Source organism: Liolophura sinensis, chromosome 1, assembly GCF_032854445.1.
Source record: "Liolophura sinensis isolate JHLJ2023 chromosome 1, CUHK_Ljap_v2, whole genome shotgun sequence".
NCBI classification, from domain to species: Eukaryota; Metazoa; Mollusca; class Polyplacophora; order Chitonida; family Chitonidae; genus Liolophura; species Liolophura sinensis.
This window is the reverse complement of record NC_088295.1, coordinates 33,810,764-33,827,446: the sequence shown is the minus strand read 5'-3', so window position 1 is coordinate 33,827,446 and position 16,683 is coordinate 33,810,764. Positions and strand designations below refer to the sequence as shown.

The window sequence follows — 16,683 nt, the reverse complement described above, 5'->3', positions numbered from 1 at the left end:
CATACCTTGCGGACCCAACACTTGGCTTTCCAAAGCTGAGATTGGCCTCTCGTCAATCACCTTGCGGTCTCAGAGAAGACAGGTCGGCACTTCGCTTCCTCTTGTTGTAAGTATTTTGTTTAATTTTATGCATTATTTTAAATTTCACACGTGTGTTTGTGAGAAAATATGAAATATATGATATATGTTCTTTTTGTAATAGCAATGTCATCACAATTTATACCGTTGAGGGCTGCATATCGTCAGAATGATCACACGGAAGATGAGGTCTGAGAGTGAGATGGTTTTAAGAGAAATCATATGATTTTCTTCATCTGGACATGTTTCGTTTTCAATCAAACCTCTGCCGATAATTCTATGCGATGTACATTTGAGATGCGCAGGGTTGTATTAAGGAAGTGGGCACTTAATTATGTGGATATATTTGTGCCTCTTAATGCATTTAACAAGATGTGTTTCTCCCATAAAGCTGAAATCAACCCATTTGCTAAGTGCAGCCTTAGTACTGATACTGTTTTATTTTTTATGTATGAATTTATTTAGTTATTTATTTGATTGGTGTTTACACCATACGCAAGAATATTTCACTTATACGACAGCAACAAGCATTATGGTGCAGGAAACTGGGCTGATCCCAGGGGACACCCACGACAGACCTGCAGGCTTTTCTACTCACTACTGTGCATCAGTTCAATGAAATTAAATGTTGAATTAATGTGGCTGTCAACTATTACATCATCAAGTATCAGACAATTTAATTGAACTATACATGTATCTACATGTACTTTTCATTTTTGATAATAAAAAGTGAGTACATGTAGCTCAGTGTTTGTGAAGTTTTCGCATCCCTTGATTCATCCAATGATAAAACAGGTTCTAGTTGTCTAACTGACAATGCTTGTAGTCCTCAGATTCAGTGAAGCATCAAATAGTTAAGATGTCCATTTATATCAGTACCAGTATATGTTATTTTACAGTCACTGTATGAGGAATCTCTCTCTCACCACACTCTGTGATCATCCAATCGTGACAGAGGTTATGCTGGCAAACATGTGGTTTTGTGGCCACGTGTCATGTTGGCCAGCTCCTGCCTCAGCTACCAGCTTCACACCTGACGATTTTGCTAGTTATGCAATTGTCAATTTCTATGGTGCTCAAGTTGCAATCTGAAATATGTGAACCCTACCTGAATTACATTTCTTGTGCATTTATCTGGCCTTTGTAAGTGTGTACTAATTAATTATGTGCACATGTCTCATAGCTGCACATGCATGTATATTGTCCACTGAAATTTATATATCCACATTTGATTTGTGCTGTATGTAGATATTTCTTTAGCAGTGCAGGTTCCTGTAATGTTTTTATTTTACTATGTTTGTGATTGAGATCAAACATATCCAAGCTCTTAACTTAACTGCAGCATTGGCTAGCTGATGTTGAGGTGAAAGATAACATAGGAAAGGATAAGGAAATGAACAATAATGGTCAATATTCTGAGAACTGTGGCTGACAATAACTGAAAATGATTTATGTTAGAAAAGAGAGTCTGCTTTCAGTTGTACATATATAAATGGTGAACATCAACAGAGTGTAGTCTTGAACTTACATGACTTGTTGCTGTGAAGCAGAGTTTAACTTTTGTATTAACATATGTGTTATTCAGACTGTTTTCACCATGGTATCTGTGAGAGTAAAGCTTGAATGCCTGAGTAAAACATCTGCATATTTGAGTAGTTCAGCTATGCGGATGTCTGGGGTTTGAATAACATGTGCATGGTAATGGCCATGACAATACACGTATTGAAGATAATAGTGGCAACAGTATGCTATTTACTTAAGGACTGTGGATTCATGAAAGGTCAGAAAAACTTAGAAATTTGTCTGTTTCAAATTGAAATAGTGCTCATGGAATAAGGTCATAGGACATAAGCTGCAGTTAAGACTGAAGCACTTATTGGTGAGACCTAATCATTGTTTATATTGAATATGTCTACAGGAAAGCTTTGTTCATATTGCCATCTCATTTCCACTACTACTGCTGTACTTAATTAGTCTGCTGTCAGTTCATGCTGGGCAATGTGTCCTGTTTTATGGTTGCAGCTCACATTGCAGTGGAGCTCCGTCGCATTGCAATTAGTGGAAGCCGTGGTGATTGGAGATGTACATGTACATTTATAGGAACAGGCAGATTTTCTCAGTACACATTCATCTTTTAAAATGCATCCACACATACATCTATTAGGGTATAGGGAAGAATTGTCAGTCAGTAGTTTTTAAATTTCAAGCAAATGATGTAGATACATACCCTTTATACAGGAAGTACCACTGTACGTGATTAAGTAAGGAATAGATGGCCAGTTTTCATGAAATATGTTTTATTCATGTGCAGGTGATAAGTGGCTTTGGTTTAACTTTTCTAGGTGTATTAAGCTGATCATTTTGCTGATCATACTATTATATGCAAAGCAGGGCACAAGTCATCTTGTCTTTTTCAGAAATAAACAAAAATTTTATTTTTATATTATTCCCGAATTTCAGACCAAGAGTTGGCAGATCATGTAGGTGCCGCTTAAAATGCTCCATACAGGATTTTGTTGAGTGCTTCTTAAGGATAAAAAAGAACAGTTGAAAGCCAATTAGTTTTTAGTTGTGTTACATGCTGAGAAATGTTTCCACTCTAAGAATATAATTAACTGTTTTCCTGACTTGAAAACATGAATGGTGATGCTTCAAGTAAAACCTTTTGCTTTGTGTTCTGAACCCTAAACTTGTGTGGAATCTTCTGTGTAGTAGTGAAGTGAAATGCTTACACATTACTTAGCACATATCTTCAGTTATCTCAGCATATTTACGCAGTGAATCAGCCAGAATGGCTGCCTCGATCCTATGTACATGCATGTTCTTCTACTTGTACATATAAATTGGACATTCTCTATCGCCGAGTACATGTACATGTATGTTCTTCTACATGCACATATAAAATGGACATTCTCTACGGCCGAGTACATGCACATGTAAGCTTGTTGATGATGTATATTTTGTCATATACATGTGCATGTAGGTGAGCATAGGGCAAAGGAAGCTAACGAGAGAATAGTTTGATTGTCTTTGTGCTTAAATTTACTATGGTTCTGTTTACATTGTTTTTGTGAAAGAAAAATCTTGGTAGATCCTGGATAAAGAAGTCAGCACATATATGCGCACAATACTTATTATTACTTGCTGTATATGTGGCTTAATAGTTCTACATGTGTACAAAATTAACTGAATAAATTCACCAATTTTGAATATATGGGTCAAATATGCTTCTATTTTGGACACGTGTTGTATGAAGTGGTGTTAATTTTAAGCAACTGCTGCACTGTTCTGCTATGTGTGTAGATTCTGGGTCATCCGAGGCCAGCTGGCAGAATGGTCAATATCTGGGTTAGTAGTTCATCAGTGATGACCACTGCCTGAACCCAAGGCTGAGGTAAATCCTCCAATCTACTATACCAAATGTTTCCAGGGCTGGTCATCTATTGACTTCCTAGATGTTGTGATAAAATTATAGGTGCTTTAGTTCTTTTGATTTTATGTACACTTTGGATATATTGTATGATTCAAAAGGGACATAAAGGTGATGTAATTTCTTCTAAGAAAATGGCAATGCCCATCTGAATTTTAAGCTCAGGTGTTTCCGGGTTTTAAGGTAAAACCACTTCCTGTTGTCCTGATTTTCCTACTAGAGCTTCACCCTAGGTGTGTTTGTTTACATGCAAACAAACCTGACAGTTTTCTAGACTGGTCAGCCACAGTTTTATCAGCACTGGTCAAACATTGACCGATTTATATTCTCATTCTGGCTTTGTTGGGTGCACCATTTATAAATCTGAGGACAGTAGCGCATTTCAGTGATATATTGACCTGTTGTGGAACTGAGCTGTTAGGCTAGTCCATTCATCGGAGACAGTGTCAGGGAAGTGTTTTTTCTTATTTTTATGTTTCATTGCAGTTTGAAATGTAGGTGAATTAAGCATTGTTTGAAAAAAAAAGGTGTTTCTACTGATACCCTTATTGGCAATTTTCAGTGTTTGTAAGGTAATATTAACTTATGCATCTCAGTGCTTGGTGTTATTTCTTTTTGCACACCTGTATATGTGTGTACAATGTATGTCCTTGTATGTTGATATATTGTGAGATGTTTGTACACATTCTGAGGGAAATAATTCGCACAGTTCTATGAAGGTAGCATCTTTAATGATGCAAACAAATTATTTTTTGCCTCATTTTCATAATAATTGTATGCATAATATTCCACTGAAAAACTAGTGCTTTAGTGGTTGATGATTTACAGTAATTACCTCTTGTGCTTTCAATGTCTACCATACATCTGTATTGTTCTGTTTCAATGTCTACCATACATCTGTATTGTTCTGTTTCAGTGTCTACCATACATCTGTATTGTTCTGTTTCAATGTCTACCATACATCTGTATTGTTCTGTTCATACGTGCCATCACACTAACACATTTTCTGATTAAAATTTGGAGCTGTTAAATTGCCTCTTCTTGCTTTGCAAATTACATGTCAGTGTAGAAATTAAGTTTGATGTTCTTGTACATACGGTGTAGTTGAAACATTCAAAGTATGTACAACTACATACATGTAGATCTGTTTTGTCATCCTTGCAGCTCAGAAGTACTTGCACATGGAGACATTTTGATTTAGTGTATGTGTGTATCAGAAATATTTAGATTGACTTGAGATGTACTTGTGGTAAAGTTAAACACGAAGTTTAAAATTTGATCTCATTGTAGTCAGCATTGCACCAGGACAATGCGAGCTGAATGTGTGTGACAGCAGCTTTTACACAATGGCTGCTTTATAATACCTAAGTACTATTAAGTGCAATGCTCTGTTTTGACAGTTATGAAAAGTTGAATACATGTGTGACAAGTCCACCTATGTTAACATATATTTTTTTCATGTACTAGCTCATGATGGTGAATGCTTGATAATATTTATGTTTATAAACTCATTTATTGTTCTCTGTATTAATTTGTGTAATAAGTTGAGTTGAGTGACAATAGATTTATTAACTGTATTTGAGCCAGGATATCTGTATAAATGTACATGTAGTTTTGTCTGTGGCTCTGCATGTACATGTGTATTGGAGTTATCTCCCTTCATATGTTTGTTTCATTAACAACAGTGTAACAGCTTAACAATGACATGTCATCATGCAAACTAAACAAGCCATGACATGGTTAGACATCTAATGTGTTTATTTTAAATTATGTTATGACGTGACAGACTAAGTAGTACTATTATAGTATTGTGATTGTAAGGATTGCTAGTACGTGTACACGAGTGTGTAGAAAGCTTTGTGTGAATGTAGTGACAAGATTGAGTAGGTTATGTCATGGGAGCACACATCACATTTATACCTTGAGATGACAGGTATTGGTACATCTGGGGCATTCATCGCATATGTCAGCAGGATGTTGATGTCTATATAAAGTTATGCAGAGCTCAGTTGTGCATGTGAACGGCTTCTGATGGGATTTGGATATTCTCAGATAGTTTGGAATTTAGCCTTTAAAAGCCTTTGTGAACTTTTTTTTATAGATACAGTCATATCTGAACAGGTTTTCAAAAACAGGAGGATTTTGTGTCTATAGGTAGGTATACATGGACATACAGATACTGGTTTTGTTGAATTACTGTGACAAAGCTTAATGGTGAAGTCACTGTTAAACTGTAATTCATGTAGATGGAAATCAGGCATTGGGTTGTTCATCAGATCCATTTCAGTGCATATACTGTAATTCTTCAACCTTTTTGCATGTTTGAAAAATTTTAATTCAAGCATATTATGAAGGCATTAGTCTGTGCAGACTGAAATAATTATACATTTTGTGAAGACTTGCAGTTGGCCAATCCAACCAATGTAATTTTGTCTCCAAAGTCAAAAATGTGCATAAATTGCACAGAAAGTTGCTCTTTCAAATGAGAAAAGGATGAGAATTAGAGTATATATAGGTACAGGTTGCATTATCAGGTGGGTTGTATGTTGTAAAATATCATTTCTAATTCATACATGTATGTATAATTGCATTTCTGAGAATTTAACGCTCGATCTCATATGTGGCTTGACAGAAGAGTGTAAAAGTATAATCAGCATTTCAGATTACAGATGTTCTACCCAAGGATGTCTCTTACATATAATTCTTGCTGATGTATATTCAGGTAACGTTTGTACGTACATGTGCATGTAGAATTGTGGGTGCATATGAAAATAATTATTTTCATGTCAATTGTTTGTTCCAATGTTGATGTACAAGCCTTTCATGTATACATGTAATTTAGACAAATTTGTGATGTAAGTGCTCAGTGGTAATACAGGTATTTTGTTACTTATATATGCAGGTCGCAAAGTAATAATAAAACTGATTGCAAATGTCAAGGCAGAAATAGTAATAGGGAAGACTGTGGCAAATCATGTCATATTCATTAGTACATGTACATCCTAAATGACATAAAATTTCTACCAAAAAGTAGTATATTTAGAGACATGTAATAAAATATTTTTTTTTGTGCTAAAACTTACATTTTCCCAGTAGGATATCATTATACCTTCCCATCAAACCTTGATCAGAACACCTTTCTAAAATTGGTGGAACTCTGAGAACTACTAAAAACGAGCAATTTAGTCATGGACGAAATGTTACCTGCAGATCAATAAGGGTATGTGTATAAATGTGATTGCTGTGCTCCGGTTAACGTTTACAAAGCTGAAATTGTAATCCTAAAGACTCAAAGGAACTTTTCATCTTAACATTTTCTTAAATTCACTCTTTTTTCCCGCTGATATATGTGTTCTGCTGAGTATTATCAAAGAGGGTATTGCCTGTGCTAACCCTGGTATTTATTCAACATGTGACAGAAGTCAATCTCTTCATTCTTAATCATAGATTTTTTCCCACTAAACAGGTGTCAGCCGAGCCGATTATGAGGGTTACTGATACTATATATTTCCGTATCATATCATTGAGTAACCATGTAACAAATTTATCCTGCAAAAACCTACTGTATCAATTCAGTGCAAATGATCGATGCATAGGTGAATTACTACACTGATGTGACCATTAATTTCACAAGTAAATACAGGGAGATAGCCTAGTCAGCTGACACATATTATGTCGGCTACAGGATATGGGAGTATACACGTTACTGATGCTGTTAAATGAATAGCGAAGTATTTTGGTTGATGCAGGATAAAACCTGTCTTTAGGCTGCTCACTTATAAGCTCAAGTTGATGAGATTAGAGTTGGACAAGAAAGGAACAGTTTGCTCTCTTCAGCAAAACTTGTTGTATTCAGCGTAAATGTATCAGTGACAATTAAACTTTACATTTTCTTGAGGATGAAAGAAGTACTTATACACTGTACATGTGTAGCTAAGAGAATTTTGTGATTTTGATGGCTATATTGTCCTGGTTTACATCAGTGTTTACAGATCTCGGTTTTATCACGCTTGTACAAGTATGGTTGTACAGATGTATTTAGTGGAATATATCTTGTTGATTTCCTAGTAAAGAGGGATACACATGTACATATGAAATTATTAGATTATTTGAATTGTTTGTAACTACATGCTATTTATATACTGGGGCACTTCTTTCAACATTTTTGTTAGGGGTTAGTTTATTTTGATGTTTATACATGTATATGTATAGGCACTTAATCAAAATAAAAGTGAGCCTTGATGATGAGTTGGAATTTCCCTTGGGACTTTCGCTAAACTTTTGTATTATATGTTTATTTATAAGTTGGTCTTGTGGAGATCACAGGTACAGAGAATATCAGGGCTTGTAATATAATACATACACTTGTAGTGCTGACAACAGTGTTCATTTGGAAAGTGAAAGTTGTTATAAGGTTCTAAAAATTGGCATTATCCCTTCATGTGCTTCATCTAACAAGTGCTATTTATATAACATGTAATTTTTTTTTATGCTTTTATGACGTGGAATCACAAGGGGTGGAAAAATTAGTTTAATATACATGTAGCTGGAGGAAAAGTTGATGTAGTTATCATGTCTGACAGACAGGAAAAGTATACAAATACATGTATGGCATGAGCATTGTCATGTCCTTAGTTAAGACTGGGATTAAGATAGACGGATTCCAGGTTAAGAAGATGCAGACTAGACACAAGGAAAGATTATTCATATTTAATTATGTAGTAAGGAAATTCCTTACAACAGGATTACTTCTGCAGTTGTCATTAGGCTAATCAGATTGTCTTCTCACTACAACAGAGCTCCAACACTCGCCCTAGAGGTTAGAAGCTAAAAGTTGTTGCTGTTATCATGGCAAGCGGAATGATCACTACGGATGTGCCCGAGACAGTGTCAAAGGAGTTGATGGTGAACATTTGTCGTCTGGAAAGTGCCATAGAACAGCTGAACCAAGTTAGGAAAGACCTTCAGAAAAATTCACATCAGGTAAGTGTTTCAGTGTATGTGTGCGAAAAGAGAATAAAATCTGTTTTGCATATTTTCTGGACTGGACACCTTGAAAAACACCAAAAAAAAAAAAAAAAAAAAAAAATAAACTATAGTTATATTTTCTGTAGAGCTTGTCAAAATTTACAATGTAAACAGATTTACCAGGAATGTAGAGACAGCCATGTACAGCTATTTAATGGAGGCAGTAGTTCATTGTGTGCACGGAAAACAAACACAGATTCCCAGATTCAAAATTAGGTTGTTGTGAATTTGTCTGATAATGAAATTCAGCCGATGTGAAGTACAGTTTGTATGTGTACTTCTAAATAAAAGCAGTAGAAGTGGTTCTGAACAGATTAGATTAAGTCTGTTTGTTGATATGTGATATGTTTGCTCTGTTGGTCCATTATGCATCTATGAACTTGTTTGGCTTTACTGCTACATTTATATCTACAAAAACCCTTCACATAGTTATAAAATGTGTTCACTTTTTGTCTCTAACACCAGAGTAGAATCCTATTGAAAATGAGTCACATTGGTGTAAAATGTCCCCTCACTTATGGTCCAGTTTGCCATGCTCAAGAATATTTCAGTTATATGAGGACGACCCAGGACCATACATAGGAAGCAAGCATGTGGAGAGGCAGCAAGCATGAACTGGACTTGAACTCACAATGACCACATTCATTGGTGAGAGACTCCTGAATCATGGTGCTATGCTAGGATGCCAGCCACTTGGCCATGGAATCCCTGTTTTCATGTTTGTGTATGTGTGTTAGATATTGATTGACCAAAAAACACATGCGGCGTACTGTGGCACACTTTCAGTGAATGTCTGTGAGACCTCCATCAGCTGTAATGCTCAAGCTCTGTCATTGATGTTATGGATTGCACATCTACCTGCTTGAGTTCAAACTAATGTCGTACATAGACCAGCCTGGGAAGATGATGGGATGCTTACAATCACGTCCCCATACACAGTAATGATGTAATTACATACATCTACACTATGCATGTATAGGTCAGAGCTCTAGATGGGCATCATTAATTTAGACTAGTAATGATTATTGGCAGATGAGCATTAGCATGAAAATGAGGTGTTGCTTTTCAGAGCCCGTCACTACTGCCATTGACTTTGTGCGACTCATTATTTATTAGTGGTGAGGGTTCCTGTAGCATACATGTACATTTGTGGGCCTGAAAATAGAAGTTTGGTGTGGGCAGATTGCCAGCACTGATACATGTATCGTGGAAATGTTGGTGGGAGCATCCATGCTGGTGTTACCTGGGTTGTTTAGAGTGTGTGTGCGTGGGGCACACACTGTCACTTACGTCCCATCAGTAGCAGTGGTATAGCACAGGGAAAGCAGTTTTGTACAGAGTACTTAGTGCATGTACATACATTGTAAAGGGATAGCCTGTGACTTTGAGGATCAGGGCAGTGGGTAGGTGAGTCTTCATGTTCTATGATAGATATATGGAAACCTTTCATACAGACTCAGAACATCTGGTTAGATGAATTTCTGTATCACAAGGTTTTCACTTGATAAAGGTTGCATGTATAATCTGTGTTGATAAATGTTATTGGCATTATTGTTAATATGTTACCGGTAATGCTATAATAAGTTAATTCTACTTGTCAGTTGTTTTTATGTTTTTTTTGTTTTTTTTTTTTGTTTTTTTTTGGCACTTTGTACTTCCACTAATTACATGTACATTCTCCAATATTTTTACTGCCCATAACACAAAGTTGATGGAAGAAATTGGTGTTACTTCAACATTTAGTTGTGAAAGCTACATGTTTGTGTATTATCATCTTAATTGCATTCAGAGGAAGGAATTCTACATTCTGCATTTGTGTGTATTTGCATATGGCATACATGTAGATCTGATAAGGACAAAACTCTATCCCATGATCATGGAGATACACTCATATGTGTACCTTGTTAAGAACATTAAACTCTGGTATCAGCCTCAAGCACAGGTAGCAGAGGAATGGGACCAAGATGTACATGTGGAAGTCAAAGGCTGTAAACTCTGGTGTCAGCCCCATGGAAAAGTAGCAGAGGAACTGGACCAAGATGTGCATGTGGAAGTCAAAGGCTGTAAAGTCTGGTATCAACCTCATGGATAAGTAGCAGAGGAATTGGACCAAGATGTACATGTGGAAGTCAAAGGCTGTAAACTCTAGTATCAGTCTCATGGACAAGTAGCAGAGGAATGGGACCAAGATGTACATGTGGAAGCCAAAGGCTGTAAACTCTGATATCAGTCTAATGGACAATTAGCAGAGGAACTGGATCTAAATTTACATGTGGAAGTCAAAGGCTGTAAACTCTGGTATCAGCCTCATGGACAAGTAGCAGAGGAATGGGACCAAGATGTACATGTGGAAGTCAAAGGCTGTAAACTCTGATATCAGTCTAATGGACAATTAGCAGAGGAACTGGATCTAAATTTACATGTGGAAGTCAAAGGCTGTAAACTCTGGTATCAGCCTCATGGACAAGTCGGAGAGGAATGGGACCAAGATGTACATGTGGAAGCCAAAGGCTGTAAACTCTGTTGTCAGCCCCGTGGAAAAGTAGCAGAGGAATGGGACCAAGATGTACATGGGGAAGTCAAAGGCTGTAAACTCTGGTATCAGCCTCATGGACAAGTACATGTAGCAGAGGAATTGGGCCAAGATGTGCATGTGGAAGCCAAAGGCTGTAAACTCTGGTATCAGCCCCATGGACAAGTAGCAGAGGAATGGGACCAAGATGTACATGTGGAAGTCAAAGGCTGTAAACTCTGGTATCAGTCTCATTGACAGGTAGCAGAGGAACTGGATCTAAATGTACATGTGGAAGTCAAAGGCTGTACAGCCTGTTTGGTCATTCTGATACAATGTATGAAGCATTGACATGTGTAATGCTGTTTGACCCACTGGAAGATTTAATGAAATAATACATAAAGGAGTTGTGGACCATGTGCATATAATGTGATAGTTATATCAGTTATGTTAAAAATCATTTGAAAGTTTTTTTAATGTTTAGTTATGGATATAAAGCCAAAAAGGATCTGTGCAATGCAATTTAATGTATTGATTGTTGTGGGAATGGTTGTGTTTGTTCAGGTGAAATGTCAGATTCAGTCGACAGTGAGTCGTGAGTTGGAGGCGTTGAGGAGCCGTGAGGTGTGGCTACTTAGTCAGGTGGACCTGTTACAGAATGTGAAGGAGGAGATACTGAGCGGTCAGCAGGCTCAGATCAATCAGGCCCTGGGCAGTGCTCACAGGGTGCTACAGTACGTCACATCAGACAATACCCAGCTGATGGAGGAACTCACTCGCAATATGACCAGGTGCGTACTGTATAAACAACACATCAGTAATGCAGGTGCCTGTACACCGAAAACACCATAGTATGATGATTTCACCCTTTGTTAATTACCTCTTAGGTCTATGTAAAGTATATACATGCAAGTGTGATTATTGAAGATTTTCCTTGGATTTGAACGTGGGTCTCCACATACAGAATCCAGCACTTTACTGAGCTAAATGGTTAATCCCAATAGCTATTGCTAGTACATGTATAAGCATTTGGCAGCTGCTCTTCTTACACTCTTTCCCACTTAAACCTTTCCATTAAACCTCAAGCTCTCACTCACTCTTCTTGCGTAGAAGTTGAAGGATTTACTCTGTTGTTCACTCCTGGATTTGAACTTCCATTTCCATATCCGAAATCCACCAGTCCACGAAATAAGCTGAAAGGAAATTCTTCTCTCCACAGAAATACTCACATTCACAGGCCTAATGTAATACTAATCGTGGCTATAGAGCTGTGGGAAATCCTCAATAAACAAATAAAGAATTACAATACTTCTTAAAATCAAGCGTGATATTTATAACCGATGAGTGATTTTGAGGGGGGTTACATGAAACTGGTGACTAGGGTTATAGTAAATTACATTATGTGATGGTTATTCCTGCATGTGTACAGTCAGAAAGTTCTTAGTTTGCAGCGCTGTCATTTTTAGTTTCATAAATGACATATCTTTGGCAAATCATACCACCCAGATACCAAAAAAAAACCATGCAGATTCTTAGTGGCTTTCAAATAGGAAAAAGATTGGGCAGGAGTTGAAGGACCTCACTGGATGTGTTGTGAGATAACTGCAGTCAGGGCTGTTCCACCTTAATGCACTTAATTGATTTTGAATGTTTGGGTTTCGCTGTGTGCATGTAACATTGCACAGTATGCAGTAGTTTAATTCAGGTTCACTCCCCCCCCCCCTCCCCCCTCCACCCATTCCACCCCCCACCACCCCATTTCTCCTCCCCTGATTCCAGCCATTGTTTCAGGATCTCTTACATGATGTTGGAGCACAGGTATATACTTATTGTCATGTATGAGCTGTCTGATTGGCTGTGTGAAAAAGTGAGCTGTGTTCACCAACAGTTCCCCTTAAGCTGAGGGTAGAAAGTGGCCTTTGTTGTCTGGCAGGTTAGAGCTGCCAAGTCATAAACTGGGTTCTGTGCTTTTTGGAGACTTCACTGGTTACATGTACAACAACAACACAGCATGTTTGGGTATAGGTATGACATGAAACCTTTCTTCTGCAGACTGGAGTTGACTGATCTCGAGCCAGAGGAGAGTTCTCAGATCAGTTTTCAAGCTGATGCGGCTGGATTACGAGACACCATCATGGAGTTTGGTAGAGTTGAAGCCGGGAACAAAGCACTGCAGAAGGTGTTTGCTGACACCTACACTCCCTCAGCTAGCCTGCCCAAATCTTTTGAGGAATATGACGATGCTGATCATCATGTGCTGTATAAAACACTGGAGGAGGTGAACAGAGGGAAAAGCTCCAGTTCTAGTGTAAGTCTTGAATTTAGACGTGTTTGTTTTGACTTGTGACCATTATTAATGAACCTGTACAGTAAATCTTTTGGATGGTGAACAAATGAATGTTGTATCTTAAAAGCTGAATTAATAGTTTTCAGGTGTTGTCATAACTGCTCTGAGCCAATCATCAGCAGACTGGATTATACAAATTTCACAGATGGAACTTAGACAAGATTTTACCATAAAAAATGAAATTTAAATCTTTAGGAGAAACCTTATAGGAAAAATGGAAGATCTTGCCCATTTAGAATGAATCTTGGAATAACTTACTGTTGGAACATGATAAACGGTAGCTTACCATTCCACTAATTTGCCATGCTACTTGTGAATGTATTGGTGAAATGACATTAAAGCTGGGTTTAAACATCAAAATGATACAGGTGAAGACTGAATGGCTGCCTTATATAGGATAATATTAAAGTTCAGACGTTTCCTTTCTACAGATCCGGGTTAACATCCCAAAGCTGAAGCCCGAAGATTGGTTAATCCAGCCTGCACAGAGTAGTGCTGGGGTGACTGAGAAGAAACCAGCCAAGATAGCCTTCCCGACCCTCAGTAATAACATTAGTGACTGGCTGCTGTCAGGGAATGGGGGGTCAGAGTGCGGAAAAGGGCCTGCCCAGAAGTCAAAACCTCCCCTCACCCGGGATAAGAGTATACAAGACTGGCTGCTCCAGATTAAGCATTTTCCCCACACCCACGATGAAGAGGATGACTTTGAGATTGTGGAACATGTCACTATATCAGGTGGGCAGTAACACTATGCTTCTATGGACAGCCACCTTTTCTCCTGCTTCAGAGCTTAGGGTTCAAAGAATCATATATGTGACATATCCCTAATCACTGTGCACTCAGAACAACATTGAAAATTACTCTGTTTCACCCAAAGTTAAGCATTTTTTGAGTGACTCATTTTCCTTTATTCTGATTAATTCATCCATCTTATAAGGAGTTATTTTTTGAAGTTTGACTAATTTCTTATCAAAAAAGCTTAAGTGTTGGCGTCAAAAGTGCTTCTGAAAGTGTATTTCTACATACCAAATTAGGTGAAATGGAGTATGTGACTCTTCACTGACATAAACAAGGAAATATGGATATTAAATTCAGGGACATTCAGTGTGTCACATTTTATGCTTACTGAAATTCCTATGTATATTGCATGAGCTGTTTGTAAAGCGGTGATTCTAATTCAGGAACTGTCGGTGAGAGGAATCTAGTTTTAACATCACAGTAGTATATTTCCTGGTCTGTAGAAGAAAGGCAAATAACATTAATACAGGTTCACATCATCCAGACACGAGTAGATTCTGTTTAGCTTACTGGCACATGACATTTGTACACATAGAAATTCCACTACATAACACAAATGCAATTTTCACACAACTGGGTTATCAATTAATGCCTATCATAATGTTTTATTTGCTCCTGTTGTAGATGCCAGCGACTCCGGTATGGATGCACCATCCTCTTGTAGTACGCCTGCTGTGGTCACCCCCGGCATCAGTCCAGTCCACTTTACACAGGTCACCCCTGATACACTGAGTGCCTGGCTCTGTGGCGGCGTTGCTGCTCCCTCTTCCTGTCACCTTGATGACCACAATGAACTCTTCCATGGATTCAAACATTGTGCTTCTGATACAGAAGGCTGGTTGTTAAACAAGGTAAGTTCTTTTTTACGTAAATCTGTTCTCCTATCCACCCTTGAAGTTGAATGTTGTTGTTGAAGTGGGTCAAGAGCAACGTGTAAGTAATGTACACCGGCACACTTTAAAAACCCACTTTGGATGCAATAATACAAAAAAACATCCAGTTGAACTGAAATGTGTACCATCGACAAACCTCAGAAGAATACTGTGCTGACAGATTATTGTGTTTATCACATATCATTTATTTTTTACATTATTTAGAAAAATCATAAACTTCTTATCAGTGTATATAAACTTTGAGTGTGAATGACATTCACTTTGTAATCGACTTGTTTTCTAAGGCAATACGTGTACACACTGTCATGTTTTCAGGGGATTTGTAGCCTGAGGTGCAGCCAGAGCCCTACTGAGCCTGTGGAGATAGAGAGCCTGGGGTCCCTAGTATGTGCGTCAGACAGGAACATATTCACACATCAATCTGATGACCACAAGCGCTGGTTGCTTCAGGACATCTGTCGTGTACCCCCTGTCACACAGGTGTGTAAGGCTAACGAGCCCTGTCAGGGTCACGGCCACTGCCTTAGCTCACCCAGTTGTGGGGAGGAGTTCCTTGTGTCCACACACCCTGAACAGGTCTGGTTAATCAACACAGGAGTGCACGCAGACAACAAACAGCCAGCATTCTCACCCATCAGAAATGCGTCCAGGAACATGTCTGATTGGCTGGCCAGTAATCAATCAGTCGACTGTACAGGAAATATAGATAAAAGTGCCTTTACAAGCTGGTTTGCCACTGCCTCTAATAACTACACAGATTGGCTGGCAACCAATGAGTCTGTGGAAACAGATGTTACCGCGACAGAACCTGACAAAGTGTTCAGCTCTGATGAACTGGACTTTTGGCTGATGAAGCTGCAAATAACTGATAGTCATATATCTGCTGCTCCTGTCAGCTTTTCTACCTTTGAGGCCTTCCACAAGAATTTGTCACCAGCCTCTTGGCTGCTGTATTTTGACGAGAATCTGGAGAATTCCAAAGTTGACATTGAAGAGTTTGAACTTGAGAAGAAAGACCTTGTATCAGAGAAGACAGAAATGAGCAAATGGCTTTTAAATGGTGGCAACTTGAATCTTGAACCCACTTGCTCACCCAAAGTCAACCCGATCCCAGATCTAGGAGAGTGGCTAATGGATCAGAATGTTTGTTGAGTCTACAGTGCAACTCCAGTCATATGTACACCTTACATAATATAAAGATGGTTGCCATAATGGTGCAGTGGCTTGTTAAACCCAAGTATAAAAATATATATATATATATATATATATATATATACATGTATATCCTAGAATTTTGATTTATACATATTTTATTTCTTCAAGGACTTAGATGGTTGATTTACTTCTCAACTTATTTTTGATTTTATATCTTCTGCTGCAATGATTTGAGGGGATATTGGGTTTCGAGAAAGTGTGTGATATTGATTCACATGATATTATCCTGTATACCAAGTCTTTATAAAGTAGAATTGTACATGCAAATCTTATAAGTTGTGATTTGTGATATTTTTGTGAAATACATGTGGATATGTTGCATGTCATGCTATTACATTGTGCAGTGCTCTACAGTGGCCAGCTGATATGTAGATTTACACAT

At 37.9% G+C, this 16,683-nt stretch overlaps 1 protein-coding gene across 1 annotated transcript; it reads left to right on the top strand.

The window, feature by feature from the left end:
• The first annotated feature begins 73 nt into the window (after positions 1–73).
• On the top strand, positions 74–16,315 carry LOC135480146 (nuclear receptor coactivator 4-like). Its single transcript, XM_064759913.1, has 7 exons — positions 74–106; positions 8,306–8,491; positions 11,613–11,839; positions 13,101–13,356; positions 13,827–14,130; positions 14,818–15,044; positions 15,402–16,315. The coding sequence occupies exons 2-7, from the start codon at positions 8,357–8,359 to the stop codon at positions 16,236–16,238; spliced, it is 1,986 nt and encodes a 661-aa protein (XP_064615983.1). The 5' UTR covers positions 74–106; positions 8,306–8,356; the 3' UTR covers positions 16,239–16,315.
• The last annotated feature ends 368 nt before the right edge of the window (positions 16,316–16,683 follow it).